Here is a 19627-nt window from a genome sequence, read left to right on the forward strand (position 1 = left end):
TGCTGTCTGCGGAGGAAATTAGACTTTTAGATTTTCAGACATTTCCTGAAGGCAAAGCAGAAGATGGCTCTCAGTAGATGATGTAGAAGAGCTAACATCGCTTGGCTTTGATATGTTAAATAATTTACAATAAAATGCTTTATTCAAATACACATACTGTGAAATTAGAGCTAAATGGTGAAATTAGAGATAACTGAGGTCTGTCAACAAAGTTTGTCCAGGCTTCTGTGTTTCTGGGTCCGTAGTCCTTTTCTGGCCAAGCTGATTGAAAACAGACAGAGATGCTGAATTCCCTCTGGCTACCAACACACATGGATAGCACTGGCATCACTACTACATTTGTATCTGTAATCTTTGGTGGAGTCTCCTTCAATCTGGTGACGCGCTGCAGTCCTGGGCTTCTTGGAAATGTTTTTTTTTTTTTTAAAGGCCACTAAAGACAGAAACTGTACGTTAAATAAACTGCATTACATTGTGTGAAAAACATTCAATTGACAAATAATGTGAAACGCACAACGTGCTGGTATGCAAGGTTTCGCTGTAAGGCTTGATTTGAAGTAGTTTGTGTTTGATGCATATTGTATGGGGGCACTTTGGCCTTTTAGGTGTCTCCCTCTTTCCCCTCCATTATCCAGAGATTGCTTGTCTTTTCTCTCCCTCCTCCACTCCACCCTCTCCTCCTGCAGTGGCATCAAAGCATTACATTATAACAGATGCCTCTTAACATCCATTACTGGAGTGGAACGATATTTTCAGAAAAGAGAGTAGAAAACCCCAGAGTGTTTGCCCTGAGGGAAAAATGCTTCTTTTGAAAAACAAAATGTGCACTGCGTGCAACAGGCTGCAGGGGAAAATTAAACAATATGCTTTAAATGTTATATATTATTTATTATATTCAGCGGCAGGTCAGATAAAGCTGGTAAATTAGGGTTAATACTTAATACCTTGATAATAAGGTTAATCCCCACCAAGCTGTTTGCATGTTGCATTATGACAGTAGTAGAAATTAGTAATAAACAGGAGATATATTTTTTTATTGGGAGACAAATTTAACATCCATAGCACATTGACACAGTGACTATTAAATTCATTAACGAAGGCTTGTGAGGTGTTTAACCCTGCAGTCATCTAAGGTATGATTTCAGGGGACAGACACACATTTATTTATTTTTATTGGAAAATATCCTCTGAAACAAAGTGTATGTAACTTATCACCATTAACTTATCATCGTTGCCATGTAAATTTATACATTTGATCATTTTTATCCAGAACAACAGTTCAAATGTTGAAAATGCCTTGATTATATTGTTGAATTCATTAAATTAAAGCAGAGGAAATGACACTTGAAACTTAACTGGCATGCACGTTATACGACAGGCACCAGGAGTTTATCCAACCTTTTTTTTTTCCCTCTGCTTTTAATTGACTTCTGGTTTCTATTAGAGGAAGTAAGGTAACGGTGAGAGTTGCTGAGCATTGAAAAAAATGACTTTGTGTCCTGCGAGGGCTCTGGAGTATCCACAGACATTTGCTCATAATCATATGTGATTAGATGGAGGTGGCTGAATGCTATCTGATGCATGTGCCACAGTTTCCAGTCAATTTCCTGAGAAAACCTTGTTACCTTATCTGAGTGTAAATCTCTTCTGTACTCGCTAACATCTGTTCATTTAGTCCAAAATCACAGGCTTCAGCCACACAGGTGGGGGATGGACGAGGACATAACCATTACAAACTACAGTAACCACAAAACATGTCAGTGTAGCTCTACCTAATATTAAGCAAGGAGAGGAAATGACACAACGTGAGCGTACCAGCGTGCCAAATGGAACATGCGCATTATGAGCCACAGTGGTAGCAGTCAAAGAACGACAACAACAACAACCTGTCTGAGGAGATAATGCACACAGTGGTGCAGCACAGCAGAAAGGGCACCTTCCTTACTTTTTTTTTCTCACACATGCACCGGTGCTGATAATAACTCACTGTAGGTAACCTTTGCCCACATGACTGGAGTCCACGTACAAACAGATACAGTGCACAGGTTTGTACTGGCTCTGGCTGACTTCAGGCCAGCTGAGAGAGAGAGAGACTGGCAAATAATCAGCCTCATATCCTAACAAAAACACACTGCTCTGCACAATTTACAGGTTTTAAAAATGACCTCTGTTTATGTTTATGTTTATGTTTTTTTTTGTGCTATGATTTTTAAAGTTCAGTGAAAGACATCGAGTGAAAGTGAAAATTTTTGTATGTTTGTGCGCCTGTGCTAACTAAAGTCATTCTAAAGTGTTAAGTTAAATCTGAAGGACTAACTAAACCAAACGAATCATCACACTAACCTAAGGTTTACTCAGCAGCTGCACATATTCCCTGACTTCTGATACTGATGTATTATGGATATTCAGCAACATTCAGCTGTCTCTGCTATAGTTCATCTGAACTGTGAACTTTGACCCCCATTAAGGAAGCTGTAATCTCACACCGCTTCCTCCTGCAGTGGCCATGGTAACGGTTACCAGGGCTGCGGATGAGAACGGACCAATGGGTGTGGAGTCTTCTAAGCCCAGACAGAGGCTCTTATTGGTCATTTCATTGTAGTGCTATTGTCATTGATAAAGGATGATTTATACAATAATAATACGTAAGTGGGTAACTTACTATAATGGAACATCACAGGATGCACGTGTTAATCTCACTGTGTCTGTGTCTGTTCTTAGAATGGAAATTGTGACTGGTGGGGACATCACACACTGGGAACCAGACTACAATCCCCTGTAGCAAACCAGTAGGACAGTGAGGACAACGGACATGTAGATGGCAAACCTCTAAGTTCATAAAAAAGCTTGCAGTCTGCAATACAGTTTATATTGAAGATATTGTTACCCTTATTAATGCTGTGTCTCTAAAAGGACTGTCTTTAAAATACAATGTATTATTAAGCAACACACTAAACTTATGTAGGTTTGACAGACTGTGTGTTTTCTAATAATCCTGTACATCATGTTAACTCAGCCCCTCTGAGTGTCCACAACATGCAGGTTTCATGCTCACGCTGCAGGGATCAATACACACTGGCCACAGCATGAGCACACACACACACTGAATATGAGCACAGAAGCCTGGTCTGTTTTGTTCTTTGACAAATTCATGTGAAGTTTTATTCAAAAAAGACAACAATATCCTCAACAATGAAAAGAATGAAAAGAGTGGAAGGCAGCAGCACTTTGTGCTGTTCTGCCATGAGATAAGATGGATTTCTGGGGAGATGTAGACCCTGTGGTCTGTTATGTGGTAAAATTCAAGGTTCAGTTTTATATCACAGCAAGAGCACAATTTTAGCCACAACACGTGAAAAGGTACACCGGTAATACTGAAACAAGCTCACTACAGTTCATAACGGATCTGACAGGAGCACTGTGTGAAGTCAGACTGGTGATGACCAACTCTGACTGAATCCATGCAGTGTCTGCTCAGAGTAAAACCCAGACTGAACTGAAGACAGTCTCTCTGCAACCATGCTTATTTTTCCTCTGACCTTTGGTTTAACAGTACTTTTTCGGCATGTTTGAAAAACACAACACGTTTTGAGGACGCCCTTTAGTTTGTCATGCTGTAAAACATCCCCAATCCCCAAAAATTCCTCCTGGCTTCATTGCTTTTGTTTCGGAGTTGAATTTTGAACCGTGCTGAGTTTTAAAGCATAAAAAGCCCAGTGGGGGTTTCTCATTGAGCAGATGCTGTCAGCAGCGCTGCCTCTTTCGTCTTGTCCTCTGCTGACTGCTCTCGCCACAGCAGCTTTGTTGAAGCGTGGCGCTACAGTCTGTTTCCCAGTTCACATGCTCGCTCTGCTTATCTTTCAGGCATCTCTGTACCCATAAATTTGTATCCAGCTCTTGTTCTGGTTTTTCCAAACCCTCTTACTGTGTGCCTCTTTTTTTCTATTAGCCTGAGCACAGACATTCTCATTCTGGTTATTAGGAACATTACCATGCTGTGCACAGTGTAAACAGGCAAACCTCATCAGGTTCTGCGCAAAACTATCCACAGCCATGTTATAATCAGGGGTTCTGATAGAGACCAGGTGGAAAGAGCACATGACACAGTGCATGTTCCACACAGTTGTAATAAAGAGACAATAGAGGGATTAGTAACAGGACTAAAGAAATACAAACAATAGCAGTAAAACTGATGGTAAGGCTAATAATAGGACTAATAATAATAATAATTAGTGAGACTAGTAATGGAGCTCTGAGGGGAGATGAACCTGCAGAGAGTGACAGGAGAAGAGAGGAGAAGAGAGAAGAGAAAGAACAGAACTACAGGAAAGAAAAGAAGACAAGTCAGTAACATGTATTAATGAGATATGAATGACAACAGATGGAGAGAGAGAGGAGGAGAGAGGAGCTCAGTGCATGATGGGAAGTCCCCTGGCAGTCTAAGCCTATAGCAGCTTAACTAGGGGATGGTTCAAAGAAAACCAGAGCCAGAACTGACTATATGATTTATCAAAGAGGAAGGTTTTTAGCCTCCTCTTAAACATGGAGAGGGTGCCTGCCTCAAACTGGTAGATGGTTCCACAGGAGCCTGATAACCTATTGTACTTCTGGAGACTCTAGGAACCACAAGTAGGCCTGTACTCTGGGGCCACAGTGTTCTAGTGGGGGAATAGGGAACTATGAGCTCCTTAATAACATGAAATGAAGGAAGCTTCCTTTTCTTTGATATTTGGAACACAAGACATGATTAATGTGGTATTTAATGGTATTTTTATATTTTTGGTGAGCTGAAATTCATTTTTGTATAATTTGCCTCATTTTTATGTAACTATAGTAATCCCTTTGTCTCCTGTTTGTCAACGTCTTCCTCAGATCAGTAAGCAGCAGCTGCAGACAGTCAAAGAGCGTTTCCAAGCCTTCCTGAGTGGAGAAACTCAGATTGTGGCTGATGAAGCCTTCATCAACGCTGTCCAGAGCTACTATGAGGTGAGTTTGTGTCACTTCTTACACTTGTGGACTCACAAAAGCTCTCTTTAATGTAGTAATTGTCCAACCTTGTACACTTGTACCCAACCTTGTACCTTGTACCCAGTGTACACTGGGGTCCAAAAGTCTGACACCACTTTCCCAGGACCTCTTGCCCCTATTGTAAAAAACTGTTGTATAAAAAAGTCATTAACTCTTACTTTTGTAGCCACATCTGACCACTGACCTCTCTGTGGAGGAAAAGAAAACACTTTCTCTCTAGAATCAGCAAAATACTCAGTATGAATTCATCACCTTTATTCCAAAATAATAAATACCTGCAACCTTCATGTCATTTCATATGTCCAAACTGCCTTTTTCAAGCTGTACACTTCCCCTTGTGGAGCCTCTTCCTCTTTAAACTGAATCTGTCCAAGCAAGAAAACTAATAATGGGCTGAAAAGTATCCAAAGCTCAGTGGAGGTAACTTGTCTAGGCTCTGAGAAATGATGCAGAGCGTGCTCCGAGCTCCTCAGGGCGGTGTTAATAATATGCTCCCAGACGGCCCTGATTCAGTCGGCTTGATCCACCCAGAATAGAGGGAAATAAAGTGTGATGAAAGAAGAGCCAGTGTCTTCCCCTGAATCTCTGTCTGTCAGTGCACTGTTCATTTATGACTTAGCATTTGACTTCCAGTATCTGCAGTGACTCACAGTGAGTGGAAGGAGCTTCACTTCTTGGATTGCCCACATTAGAAGAAGTCAATAATAACAAGTCAAAGCTCAAGGCCTTAGTGGGATTATTGTGTTACTGTGAACAGAGTGTAATTATGTTCAAGCTGAATACTTTAGTAAAGAGACAGACTTTCTGCATGCAGCTTTACAGAAGAAGTGCTGTCCTTTGGCATCTAATAAGCATTTAAACACATAAATCTGTTCCACTGATTGGACTTCACAGATCGAATTTCACTGTCTCACCAGTACATGAAACAGCACACCCCCTATGATTGTATTATACCGCCAAAATCTGTGAGCACAAATGAGATCCACTTTGACCCAGTGCACACACAACTCAAGCAGCAGTGCACGTATATCATGCGCTACATAAAAAACTATATATGCACCATAAGAAAAACATTGTGTGAGCGTGCGTCAAATCAGAATCTGAATCCGAATCCTGTGAGACTTCATCTGAACGCACAACTCGCACGCGACCCTGAACTAGTATCAATGATCTCCGGCTCTCAAAACTTTCACCTAGTCGCCTGCAAGTGAGCAAGATTTTTTTTTCTTTTTGGGAGAAAGTGGGCTGACCCATTAACCATTGTTGGAAATATGATTGGTGGCACGAGTCAGCCATCTTGGACTGCAAGGTACAGCAACATAAGGTGGTTCATCTAACCCGCTCTAGATCAGGTCAGCTTCAGAGGATCAGTTCTAAACCTGTCAACAGCCTGACTATATATAACAGCCTGACCAATCAGATCACTGGAAAAACTGAGTCATCATTCCTACAGGATCGTGACAGGGGCAAAAGAGTTTAAATAAAAGTGATATATAATAAAGAGCAAGAGATGTTTTTATATATATCACTTAAATCATTTTGCTGTTTGAGGTTTTCCATGTATTCACTCTGGTTTTAAAACAAACACAGGGAGAGTTTATCACACTAAATAACTTCATAATACAACTACATAATTAACTTTAATCAGACAGAATTCCTGGGTGTTGATGCTTTAACTGCATTTGTAACATGAGGAGACTTTGTGACGATGATTGGAAATAAAAACTAAACCCTCTGATGTCTTCTATTAGAAAAATGATCCACACACTGTTAAATATTTCCCAGGATTATAAATGGACATTTCAGTTTGACATGAAGCACCTCTCTCTCCTCTTCTCTGCTTTGGCAGCAGAAACACTCTGACATGACTTTAACTTTTGATTCATCTGCATCACATGTTCATAGCAGTTTGTTTACCATCAGACAAAAGAGCGTAAATATTCGCTCAGTAAAAAACTTTACATTATGATAACTAAAATAATAATTCCCATACTTATTTACAGTTTATCTTTATTCTGACTTCATCAGTTAGAAATTATTTCTAGTGTTTCTTTTCTATTCTAGTCATGTGATCATGTTGTTTATAATTCACCTTGGTGAATATCACCTTTGGATTATTACTGAATTTAACTGTAGGTATCACCATTTCTTTTTATATGAAGCACTTTATTCATTCCAATTAATAACTCTGCCTCTTGCACACGAACGCACTTGTAGCTGGAGGAAAAATCCAGAGTTAACTGAGCCAGTTTATAACCAATGTCATGACACAGATGATCCAGGACTATACAAACAGCCCTTTAAGACTAAACCTTTGGCCAGGGCAGAAATATATGATTGTGTGATTGTTTCTGTTGCACAGTACATGTTTGCTAAAAAGCTGATCCAGGGACAATTGCTGCAAAAGAGGACATGTGGAGATTTGAGGACACTGTTGTGTGTGAGAGCGGAACAAGGCAGTGTATCTGTGTTGGGTTGGTGGCGCTGACACATTGACTGGCACCTTCCTTATCAGTTAATGTGGCAGCGCAAGCAAGCCAAATGAGAGCGGTGTGATATTTAACAGATGAAGCCGGTGGCGCAGGTCATCCAATTCAATTAAAACCTAAAGATCTCGGCTCGGCTTTAGCTCTGGGCTAAAGCTGATGGAGGCAGACGGAGAGAGGGAGAAAGAGTGACGGAGGGGCAGACAGAAATAGAAGGATAAAGATAAAACAGAGACAAAGGGATTTAACTCTCATCAATAACAAGCTCGCCCACAGTCTCTCAAATATCAACGCAGAAATGTTTGGTTTGTGAGTGAAATTCTCCCTTAATTTTCTCTCAGTTGGTGAGAATTCAACATGACCCTGGGTGAACCACAGTATCTATAGTCTTCACTGATACGACTCTATACTGAAGAAGTATTTCCTGTATGGAATTTGTGTATGGATTTTGTGAAGGGGGGGCGGGGGAGGGGCACTGATTTTTCAGTGCTGTGAGCAAGTCAACTGAAATTCCATTCACCTCCATTATACTGGACTGGATGAAGAAAGATTTGTGCGTTTTGGTAATTTGGGGTGAACCAACACTTTAAACTGACCCCAGTTTCTACTTTTATTGTTTTTCCATTTCAAGGTTTTTGCATTGTAACCACAGAAATTTTTTAAATGCTTTTAACAGCGTAACCAAAAACGTAAGCGTAAACAAAAACAACAGATATATATACGGACTTTCTGGAGAAATATGTATATGTGCAGTTTGTATCTCAGAGTTTGTCCCCCATTCTGTGTGCCTCATGTGAGATTTGTTTTACAGTTGAGGCTTTGACATTGATTAATTAAATCCCAGTTACAGAAATATGACTGTAAACTGTCCACAGACAGCCCACACGCTGCAGGACCTGTGATAGAAAGAGCAACACACTGAGTTTTAGTTACATTAAAGCCACACAGTGAGGATAGAAGTCGTTCAGTGGTGAACCTTGGTGGTTCAGCCTATCACCGAAGGTGTTCCTGTGTTCATCCATAGAGGCATGAAGTGGGTATTTGTCCATAATGCTCTGTAGAACAAGCAGTAAATGTAAATCAGAAAACCAAACTGATCAGTCAATTCACCAATCAACCCAATGATTGCAGGTCTTCCTGAAAAGCGACCGCGTGTCCCGGATGGTGCAGAGCGGCGGGTGCTCGGCCAGCGACTCCCGGGAGGTTTTTAAGAAGCACATTGAGAAGCGGGTTCGCAGCCTGCCTGAGATCGACGGCCTCAGCAAAGAGACGGTCCTGAGCTCCTGGATCGCCAAGTTTGACACCATCTACCGTGGTGAGGAGGACCCCAGGAAGCACCAGCAGAGGATGACAGCCAGCGCTGCCTCCGAGCTCATCCTCAGCAAAGACCAGCTCTATGAGATGTTTCAGCAGATCCTGGGCATCAAGAAGTTCGAGCACCAGCTCCTTTATAACGCCTGCCAGGTTAGTCTGTTAAACATGTGTGAATGACATGGCTGTTCATCTGTCCTCTTCACATGCTCTGAGACGTTTGAATTTCTGGCCTGATATTTCTTTAGAGGTGTGTCCTTTGACTCTAATCAGTGTTTTGATCAGTGAGAGAACGTGAAGTAAATTCATTGTGAACAGGTAGAATAGACTTTGGTGCTTAGACCCTGGCAGGAAGTAGATCCCCATAGGAATCAATCCTGTGGACTTCAGATCGGAGGGTTTGATTGGAGGGGAAAGGGGGGTGAATCATCACGCAGTGCTGAAATGACGGCTGAATGACAGCAGAGAGAGAGAGAGAGAGAAGACTTAATGTTTGACAGCTTATGAGTGATTGGCTAAAGGTGAGCGTGTCAGGTTGTGGTTGGATGAAGACGGGAATGAGCTGATGGAGCTTAGAATTAGTGGGAAACTGAGTCAGAAGGCGTGTGCAGGGAGGTAGTCTTCCTGACTGAACTTTCACTAAGCTTCATTTCTGTTACTATTTTTCTGACTCTGGCACAGAAGGATTTCATCCTCATTCTTAATCCCACCTACAGACCTCTGAATGGCGCAGTTGCTTTTCTGTTCAGGAACTGAGACAATTTAGGGACAAAATGATTATTTTTAACATTGATTATGAGCTAAAAATCTGACTGAGGCTTAAAAAATGTTTTTCTGAATCATTGTCTGGGATTTGGATCCCCTTACTGGGAATCAAAAGTGGGACATGAGAGGTTCATAAGTCTGAGAGGTTCGGTCTGTTGAATCCACACCGGCTTCAACCCACATTCAGCCGTCACTGTTCTCAGAGCAGCAGCAGCAGATCCCAAGGAGCTGAAAAGACAGTGACAAGCCAGATTTCACTGATATCAGAATTTTAGTTTCTTTTGGATATTTTTATGCCTTTACTCAATAGGGACAGCAAAGACAGACAGTGAATATGGGAATGATATGCATCAAATGGTCCCATGGCCAGGAGATGTGGTATGTGCCTTAACCACTGAGCTATCAGGTCGACCCGGACAGGTGTTTTTGAAGCAGTTTCCAAGAGGTACATGCTGGGGGAAAGCAGCATTGTTTCTATTTATTGACTCATTGATTTTATTCCCCTGTCTGTTAGAATCTGCCAACAGTGAAAACAGTGAACTCACAGATTCATTCAGGTTCACAACATATGACCAGTGGGGAATTTGTGTGATATGCAGAACGTTCTCTGGAGATGATGCATTACTAAGTGTGCCAAAGGAAAACAATTCTTCCGGAAGGATTATTAACTGAAGTCTACATACCTACACAACAAAGCACTATCTTTACAAAAATGACTTGTATGATCATTTTCCAGTCTGTCTCCTCCATAATCAAAGTTTGGTGAAGCTTAGGCACAAAAACAAATTGGCTATGGTTTGGGGAAATGTCTCGGTCTGTTATGATCAGCCCCTGATCATTTTTGAACCATTTTGGATTATATTTGGACTATGTTGAGCTTTTGGTAAACTCTTTACAACCCTGTCTAGACTTCTGTGGACTCTGTTTCATTTCTTGAGTTTTTGGTATAGTGTTTCGTTTGAATCCTTTTACTTGTGCCTCTGTTCCTGTTTAGTGCCACATTTCCTGTTTTATTTTGAAATTATATATATATATATAATTTTTTTTCCGCACAAAAACCAAAGGCCGTCATTTTTTTTGTTGTCGATGCTCTCAACAGGGAGCATCAGCAACATGTTCCATAGCAATATAAACCATAAAATAGTACAAAATTAAAAAAATTTAAAAAAGATGGTAATGTTGATGAGGCAATAGAACCCATCCTCATTTTCCAAACCTCAAATTTCTTCATGTGCAGCATTTAAATCTAGCATAGGGAGAACAATCAGAGGTGCGTGGTGGTTCTTAGGGTTCTGTGATGAACTGAATGCAAAGAAACAGCCTGAGCATGGGGAAGGAACAATAAGACAGGCCTCTATACATAGTCTTTTGTCAGTGCTCAGTCCATCGCTGAAGACACTGAGAGCGAGTCCTGTTCACTGTCGCGGCTCCTTTATCCTTTTATCTTTTCTCTTCCCTTTATTGTTTCATTCCAACATTGGCTGAGGGAGACTGTGTGAAGTATGACCACCTTAAGCTACATCTGAACACACATCTTTGAGTCTTGGTTGCAGCCCTGTGTCAAGACTAAACCAGTGTTGATGATGACACATTTTTTGTGTTGTTTAAGAATAAAATTTCTGAAAGTCAACACTTTTTTTTTAAACCATCTGAGCAATAAATATAGAAAACAGATCCGTATTATTGTACAGCTTCAACACTCAAGCTTGTAGTATAATTAATGTGACAGAATGAACCGTGAAATGTTTGTAGGCATAAGCTGAAAAGTCAGTGGGAGGAAAAAAAAAAAATACTAGAAATCTGGCAAGAGAATCCAAGGCTTGAATAAAGGTTTTTGGTTTAGGACAACAAACTATTACACTCTAAATCCCAGAATGCCAGATTTTCTTTTGGTGGTTCTTGTTATTATGTATATATATATTTTTTTTATGTGGATTTGGTTATAAGGCATTTATCATTTTTAAAATTTGGATTCTGCGTCTGTGCTGCATTGTCAACCAAAGGGATGTGTTAGAAAAGTAATCAGTGGCTTCTCTTATGGATAAATAATTGTATGAATAAGGATCCTGACAAGGTTGATCAGTTGTGTTTAGATTTAAAAAAATAATAATAATTGAATTAACAACCATTAAACAACAGCTCTGCCTCCTTTACAAAACTTATAATGTCCAGTTTTTGTTACAACTTCCAGAGACATATTAGTTGAACTATATGTTTGTGTCATTGTGGTTGTAGTTAGTGACAGTGTTGTACTGGACTGCATCATATGGAAATGTGATAATAATTGATCCTTAATTTTCAAGCCAGAACAGAGAACTTCTAAAAGCACTTCTTTCCACGGCAACTGCAAACTTCCTGTGCTGCTTAAGGTCATGTGATAGGACTGTAAACTCAACCATGGGTGGCAGATCTAAAAACACTCATGGGGGCTGCCTTGGAAGGAACCATGTGACTGTGGTTCAGGATGGAGGGCTCGATCATATGGTTATTCAGACGTTAATTGAATAAAACCTTATATACACAGAGTGGCCAGAGAAATAGAAACATGTATACAATGTATACAACAGCACACAAACCGCTTTATGAATCATTAGGAGAAAAAGCTGTGCATTTGATGTAATATACAGTATCATTTGTAGCAGAAACGTTGTAGAGCATGCAACAGGTGTTATTTTCTGGTCACTATCAGTAATGTATCCTAAAAAAAAAATCTCTTTCCATGTCAGACTGAGGCACAAAATGGATTTTTTTTTTTCTTTTCTCCTCTTGTCATGGACAATTGCCATTTCTGGAGTAACCACTCTGAATTAATGAGCTGTAAGCTGAGAAATCTGCTGCTGTCTGTTGCAATACAGCTCTGAAAGGAGACAAGGTGGGGGAGGGGAGGGGAAGGGACACAAGGAGGCTATTACTCTGGATTTGTGATGCTGCTTTGCCATCCTGAATGAGTTATCATTTTAATGTATGCTATTTTCATTTATGAGCCCTGATACATACGGTTGCGTGAAAGGTTTTTGCTGCTCCCTGGATTCATTCAGCAGCTGTGCACTGCTCTTATTGGCCATATGAGTTACATCTTAGGGGAAATTTTGTCAACACTGGAGGAGGCAAGGACTAGGACCCAAACGCAAGACCCCTCAGATGTAGTCAAAAATAATAGTTATTTATTCAAACAAAGTTAACAAACAAAAAATCACTCACGGAGGAGGAAGGCAAAGTGACGGGACAAAGTAACAAACAAAGATCACCCATAAAGGGGGAAAAAGCACTAAAACAAAAGTTACCAAAACTAGAACACAAAATCTCTCTTACGAGGAAAATGACTAAACCAGGAACAAAACAAGAAACAAAGTAACAAATAAATACACAACCTGACTGGGGAAACAATACGAGAGGCAAGACGAGGAACGAGACGTGGCAAAGGTCTGAGACAAAAGCATGGGATGAAACATGAGACAAAAACCATGAGACAAAAAACGAACTGACACTAGACAAAGGGAAACGCAGACTATATATACACACACGGGTAAGGGGAACAGGTGGAACCAATTAGGGCGGGGAAAACAATGACAAAAGCGGGAAACAAGACAAAGACAGGAAGTACAACAAGACCAGATACACAAGGGCAGAAATTTCAAAATAAAACAGGAACTATAACCAAAGCTTAAACTAAAAAATGTCCAAAAGTCCACTAAAGAGTTCAAAAAATAGCCCCCTTAGGGGCTAGTCATGACAGTACCCCCCCCTTAAGGGCCGGATTCCAGACGGCCCACAGTCAGACATGCGATGCTAAGCAGGGTGGGTGGAGGGGGTCTGGAGGAGGGAGTCAGGGGACAGCAATCAGCGAGCTGGGGAGAGAGGCAGGAGACCTCAGGTGGACGACCTGGATGCCAAACAAGGGCAGGACATGAAACCTCAGGCGGACGGCCTGGAGGTAGAATCAGAGCAGGACAGGGGAACTCAGGCGGACGGCCTGAAGGTGGAATCAGAGCAGGACAGGGGACCTCAGGCGGACGGCCTGGAGGTTGAGCCAGGGCAGGACAGGAGACCTCCGGCGGACGGCTTGGGTGCCAAACCTGGGTAGGACAGGAGACCTCAGGCGGACGGCCTGGAGGTTGAGCCAGGGCAGGACAGGAGACCTCAGGCGGACGGCCTGGAGGCCAGACAGAATGGTGAAGACACTGGGGAGGCCGACCAGGGGGCTGGACAGACAGGTGATGGCGCTTGGGAGAATGACCAGACAGGTGAAGCAGCTCAGATGACCAACCTGCAGGACGACGTAGGCAACGTTGAGCCACCACTGGAGGTGAGGCTGGAAGGCCACAGGGGTGAAGACAAGTCTCCTCCGGAGATGGGGACGACGCTGGCTGGGGAGCAGGTGTCGGCCGGACCGCCGTCTGCAGACGTGAGGCCGACGTCGAGCTAGCCGCCGACAGGACGCGTGGAGCAGGGATTGGCCGGACCGCCGTCTGCAGACGTGAAGCAGATGTCGACCGGGCCGCCGGCCGGGCGCGTGGAGCAGGTGTCGGTCGGGCCGCCGACAGGAGGCATGGTGCAGGAGTCGGTCGTACCGCCGGCCGGGTGCGTGGAGCAGGAGTCGGTTGTACCGCCGGCCGGGTGCGTGGAGCAGGAGTCGGTTGTGCCGCCGGCCGGGCGCGTGGAGCAGGTGTCGGTCGGACCGCCGGCGGGGCGCGTGGAGCAGGGTTCGGTCGTGCCGCCGGCCGGGCGCGTGGAGGAGGTGTCGGTCGTACCGCCGGCGGGGCGCGTGGAGCAGGGTTCGGCCGGACCGCCGGCGTCGAGGAGCAGAAGTCGGCCGGGCCGCTGACAGCACCGCTGACTGGAGGCGAGGGATAGGAGTCGGCCGGACCTCCGTCCGCAGACGTGAAACAGGTGTCAGCTGGGCCGCCGCCTGAAGACGAGGGACTGATGGCGGCCGGACCGCTGACGGGAGACGAGGAACTGATGTCGGCCGGACCGCCGACAGGTGACGGGAAACAGGTGTCAGCCGAACCGCCGCCTGAAGACGAGGGACTGATGGCGGCCGGACCGCTGACGGGGGACGAGGAACTGATGTCGGCCGGACCGCCGACAGGTGACGGGAAACAGGTGTCAGCCGGACCGCCGCCTGAAGACGAGGGACTGATGGCGGCCGGACCGCTGACGGGAGACGAGGAACTGATGTCGGCCGGACCGCCGACAGGAGACGGGAAACAGGTGTCAGCCGGGCCGCCGCCTGAAGACGAGGGACTGATGGCGGCCGGACCGCTGACGGGGGACGAGGAACTGATGTCGGCCGGACCGCCGACAGGTGACGGGAAACAGGTGTCAGCCGGACCGCCGCCTGAAGACGAGGGACTGATGGCGGCCGGACCGCTGACGGGAGACGAGGAACTGATGTCGGCCGGACCGCCGACAGAAGACGGGAAACAGGTGTCAGCCGGGCCGCCGCCTGAAGACGAGGGACTGATGGCGGCCGGACCGCTGACGGGGGACGAGGAACTGATGTCGGCCGGACCGCCGACAGGTGACGGGAAACAGGTGTCAGCCGGACCGCCGCCTGAAGACGAGGGACTGATGGCGGCCGGACCGCTGACGGGAGACGAGGAACTGATGTCGGCCGGACCGCCGACAGGAGACGGGAAACAGGTGTCAGCCGGGCCGCCGCCTGGAGACGAGGGACTGATGGCGGCCGGACCGCTGACGGGAGACGAGGAACTGATGTCGGCCGGACCGCCGACAGGAGACGGGAAACAGGTGTCAGCCGGGCCGCCGCCTGGAGACGAGGGACTGATGTCGGCCGGACCGCTGACTGAAGACGTGGAACTGATGTCGGCCGGACCGCCGACGGGAGACGTGACACTGATGTCGGCCGGACCGCTGACGGGAGACGGGAAACAGGTGTCAGCCGGACCGCCGCCTGAAGACAAGGGACTGATGGCGGCCGGACCGCTGACGGGACACGAGGAACTGTTGTCGGCCGGACCGCCGACCGGAGACGTGGCCGGGATCCCCGATGCAGGGACAGGGGAGACTGGCTGGAGGCTAGCCGGACCGAGGCTAACTGATTGGGAGGCTGGCCGGGTAAATATCTTACTCCCAAAGTACTTGACCAGTTTGCTTTTAAAACCTTGGGTGTCGACCAGAGCCGGATCAGACGGAGACAGTCCCGACAATGCAGCGACCTCTGGAAACACATGTATAGTCCAAGGTTTTTCCATTACTAGGTCGCGGAGCATTTTCCTACCCCAATTCCACTCCCATTGGTAGTTCCGGGCTGCATTAGCTCAAACAGCCTGCTAAGACGGGGAGAGGTCTCAGAAAGCTCTTCACTAACAGCTCTCATTTCTAGATAATCCTTGGACATGGACAAGAACTTGAGTTTCAAGTCCGTCTCTGTGATGGGGTCTGCTGGGTCCATTCTGGTCAGTTCGTTCTGTCAACACTGGAGGAGGCAAGGACTAGGACCCAAACGCAAGACCCCTCAGATGTAGTCAAAAATAATAGTTATTTATTCAAACAAAGTTAACAAACAAAAAATCACTCACGGAGGAGGAAGGCAAAGTGACGGGACAAAGTAACAAACAAAGATCACCCATAAAGGGGGAAAAAGCACTAAAACAAAAGTTACCAAAACTAGAACACAAAATCTCTCTTACGAGGAAAATGACTAAACCAGGAACAAAACAAGAAACAAAGTAACAAATAAATACACAACCTGACTGGGGAAACAATACGAGAGGCAAGACGAGGAACGAGACGTGGCAAAGGTCTGAGACAAAAGCATGGGATGAAACATGAGACAAAAACCATGAGACAAAAAACGAACTGACACTAGACAAAGGGAAACGCAGACTATATATACACACACGGGTAAGGGGAACAGGTGGAACCAATTAGGGCGGGGAAAACAATGACAAAAGCGGGAAACAAGACAAAGACAGGAAGTACAACAAGACCAGATACACAAGGGCAGAAATTTCAAAATAAAACAGGAACTATAACCAAAGCTTAAACTAAAAAATGTCCAAAAGTCCACTAAAGAGTTCAAAAAATAGCCCCCTTAGGGGCTAGTCATGAGTCATAAGTTTATACTCATCTACCATAAATTGTAAGGTGGTCTGTGGAGCACTTTACATGAAATGACAGGATGACTGGCTTTTTTTTTTTTCTTTTGATCATATTTATCATATTTTAGTAAGAAGCCTCCAGTTTTCTGGTCTTCTGTTGTTTTTGTTGCTCTTTGCAGTGAATATAGTTTCTAAACGTAGTGTCTCGAAGGTGCACTGACATCTCTGACTGTGCTTATATTTGCGTCTTTACTCAGAACCCTCTCAGATTTATGTAGCAGGGAGCTGGAACACAGATAACGTACTCCATTTCCTGAAAAGCTTTTAATGTGAAACTTCTGTAGAAAGTGTGACGTTTAACAAAATGGACGCAGAGAAACAGTGGTTCCATTAAAAAGATAAACTCAGTGCAGCAGTGCTTTCTCTGTGGAGTGAACATATTGAACTGATGGAACTGCTGTGAAAAAAGTACCAGTAACTTCATTATTTACTATTTTTGAATGGACCTTTATTAACAGACTGCATCCAAGTTAGACTATGAACTTCTTTGCCTGGGTAACAATAATACAACCTGTAGGACTGTACCAGCAAGTATACCGGACTCTTGCTGCCATGGTAACACTAATAAACAGTAGTGTGAAGTAAAGATTTTCTGACAATTATTACCGCAGTTTCAGACGTGTTTTTATTTTTTCAGTTGTCTTTACGTAACGATGTCCAGGTATAAAATGCTAAATTCTTTCATTTATGGTGAAATCGGGGTTTAAGGTTCATAAAGTCACTCTCAGGTCCCTGCAGAAAAGAGAAGAGTGTACAGAAAAGAGACAGAGGACAGGAAAAGGGACTGCGGTTATGGGAGGGCGTGTGAAATGGAAAGAGAGGAGGATGAGAGAGTTTAAACAAGGATGGTGATTAGAAGGAGACAGACAGGAAGGGATGCCCAGGCATTACAACAAAGAAAGACATTTCTACTAAATGAGCCAGTTGTGTTTTCCAGTTATCAGCGCTGAGAGTAAATATTGGCTTCTTGGTGCAGGAGCTGCTCTCTGTGGTTAATAACTGCCAATTAAAATCCAACAGTACCAATCCACAGTTAAATAACTAATCTCCCAGGCATATGGTTACTCTCTAACAGGGCTTTCACTGGGAGCAGAGATGGCAATGATTTTTGAGGCTTCAGTTCGACAGGAGCTGCTGTTCCTCAAAGTCAAAGTCAAATAATTCCACATCATGTAGAGCCTCCTGAAAGTGCTGACAGATGACTCGCTGGGTTAAAAGATAACATGATGTAAGTAACTTCTGCACAAATATATATATATTTTCTGTCCGTCTCACTCACGGGCATCATTTGAACAAGCATTCAAATCCAAACCCACGGCACACTGCATGAGGTTATCCTTTAATCCACACTGTGAGCTCGGAAATCCCTCCCCAACCGAGCTGCTGATGCTGAAGCATTCTTTGCCACACAAGCTTATGTCTTGACTTTGATACTACGCAGTAGGCCAATGCAGCGTATGTGTACCCTGAAGATGACCCCAGCTGGAACCAGTTAAGAAAGGATGTAGGTTAAGGCAGCTGGAATAGGACTTGTCCCCCCCTCCTGTCATCCTTTGCCGCCTGTGGCTCGGGTTGGATGCTTTTGAAGAAGAGCCAGAACCCCCCCCCCCCCCCCCCCCCCACCACCACCGTCTTTCAAAGCAACATGTTGCTCCCCTCATTAGTGGAGTGATTGCTGTCTGGCCCATGCATAATGAACCATGTACTAAATGTCTCTATTTCTTAGACATTCAGATGTGCTCTATTAAAGTTTGCTGAAAAAAACTCTACATCCTAACAAGCCGTTTTGTCTGGTACTGAGCCCTGTTGTTAGTTGTTGAATACTAGTCTGTTTGAGGTTCACACTATTTCTGTTTCTCAGAAATGTCAGGATTGTATTGTGTTCGTGATGTTTGTTCTAAAATAGATGATGTAAAATTTAACATTTTTAGATTAGAAAATAGGAGAATAAAACGAAACACACAAATGAATTCAGCAGAGATGAATCTTTCTCTTTTCTTTTTACTCATGGTGTGTATGTTGTTTATGTTATTAGGTCTCATACAGAAATGATGACATTCAGAAAGATGATGTATATTCATGAAACTTATTGGAAGCTTTTATTTTCGTCTTTGCCTCAAGCAGCAGGCAAATCAAGGTTTACTTTCTTAAACTGACTCACAGCTAATGCTGCGTGATGGATGTATTTTTAATATGTAGCATAGTTTACACACACCCCACTTCCTGGTGGAGTGGGGTGTGTGTTTTACAATAAAATAAAAACAGGTGGATGGAAACATAACTACTGACATTTTTTATTTTCAGATCAAGATGTGTAACCATAAAATCATTAAAATCACATGGAATTAGTTTTGACCCACAGGGGAAATTTGAAACCGGAAAGAAATTGTTGGTTATGGTTGTTTATGGCTACACTGTAGCTGGACCTCATCTGTCATGGAAATAAATTTAAATATTTGCAGTGACCAAAAAAAAAAAAAAAAAAACCCCAAAAAGACAAGTTAATAAATGCGTGTATGAATTCAATGTTGTGCATTGCATTTATACATAAAATGCATCCATGTCTGTTAATGGTTGTTGTTTGCAAGAAACCTACATGCATGTTGCAGCGCTAATGTTGCTTCAAACAGCCCAGTGAACGCCTCAGAGCAGCAAACGAGATGATTGTTCTCTAACAAACTGCGCACATCATATAAAGAGCAGCGAGGTCAAAAAGCGAGGCGAATCTCTTGTGATGAATGTGCCTTTGGCAGTAATGATGGCTGGAGCCGGGAGACAAATTGAATTGCAGGCCAACGCAGCGGATATGTAGTGAGGGAAGAACAGAGAGGGTTCTTTCCTTTTTATCGGATGGGTTTTAGTCATTAGGGCTGTGGTGGAGTCGGCGTCCACTGAAAGCCTCTAACTGGT

At 43.9% G+C, this 19627-nt stretch overlaps 1 protein-coding gene across 1 annotated transcript in view; it reads left to right on the top strand.

Annotated features, from left to right (window-relative positions):
- cadpsa (Ca2+-dependent activator protein for secretion a) overlaps positions 1–19627 on the top strand; it is a 133458-nt gene that overhangs the window by 16236 nt on the left and 97595 nt on the right. The window contains exons 2-3 of the mRNA XM_041033874.1: positions 4873–4986; positions 8646–8978. Coding sequence (XP_040889808.1) covers positions 4873–4986; positions 8646–8978 — 447 coding nt within the window. The remainder of the gene's footprint in view (positions 1–4872; positions 4987–8645; positions 8979–19627) is intronic.

The sequence above is a fragment of the Toxotes jaculatrix genome, chromosome 3, assembly GCF_017976425.1.
Source record: "Toxotes jaculatrix isolate fToxJac2 chromosome 3, fToxJac2.pri, whole genome shotgun sequence".
Taxonomy (NCBI): Eukaryota; Metazoa; Chordata; class Actinopteri; family Toxotidae; genus Toxotes; species Toxotes jaculatrix.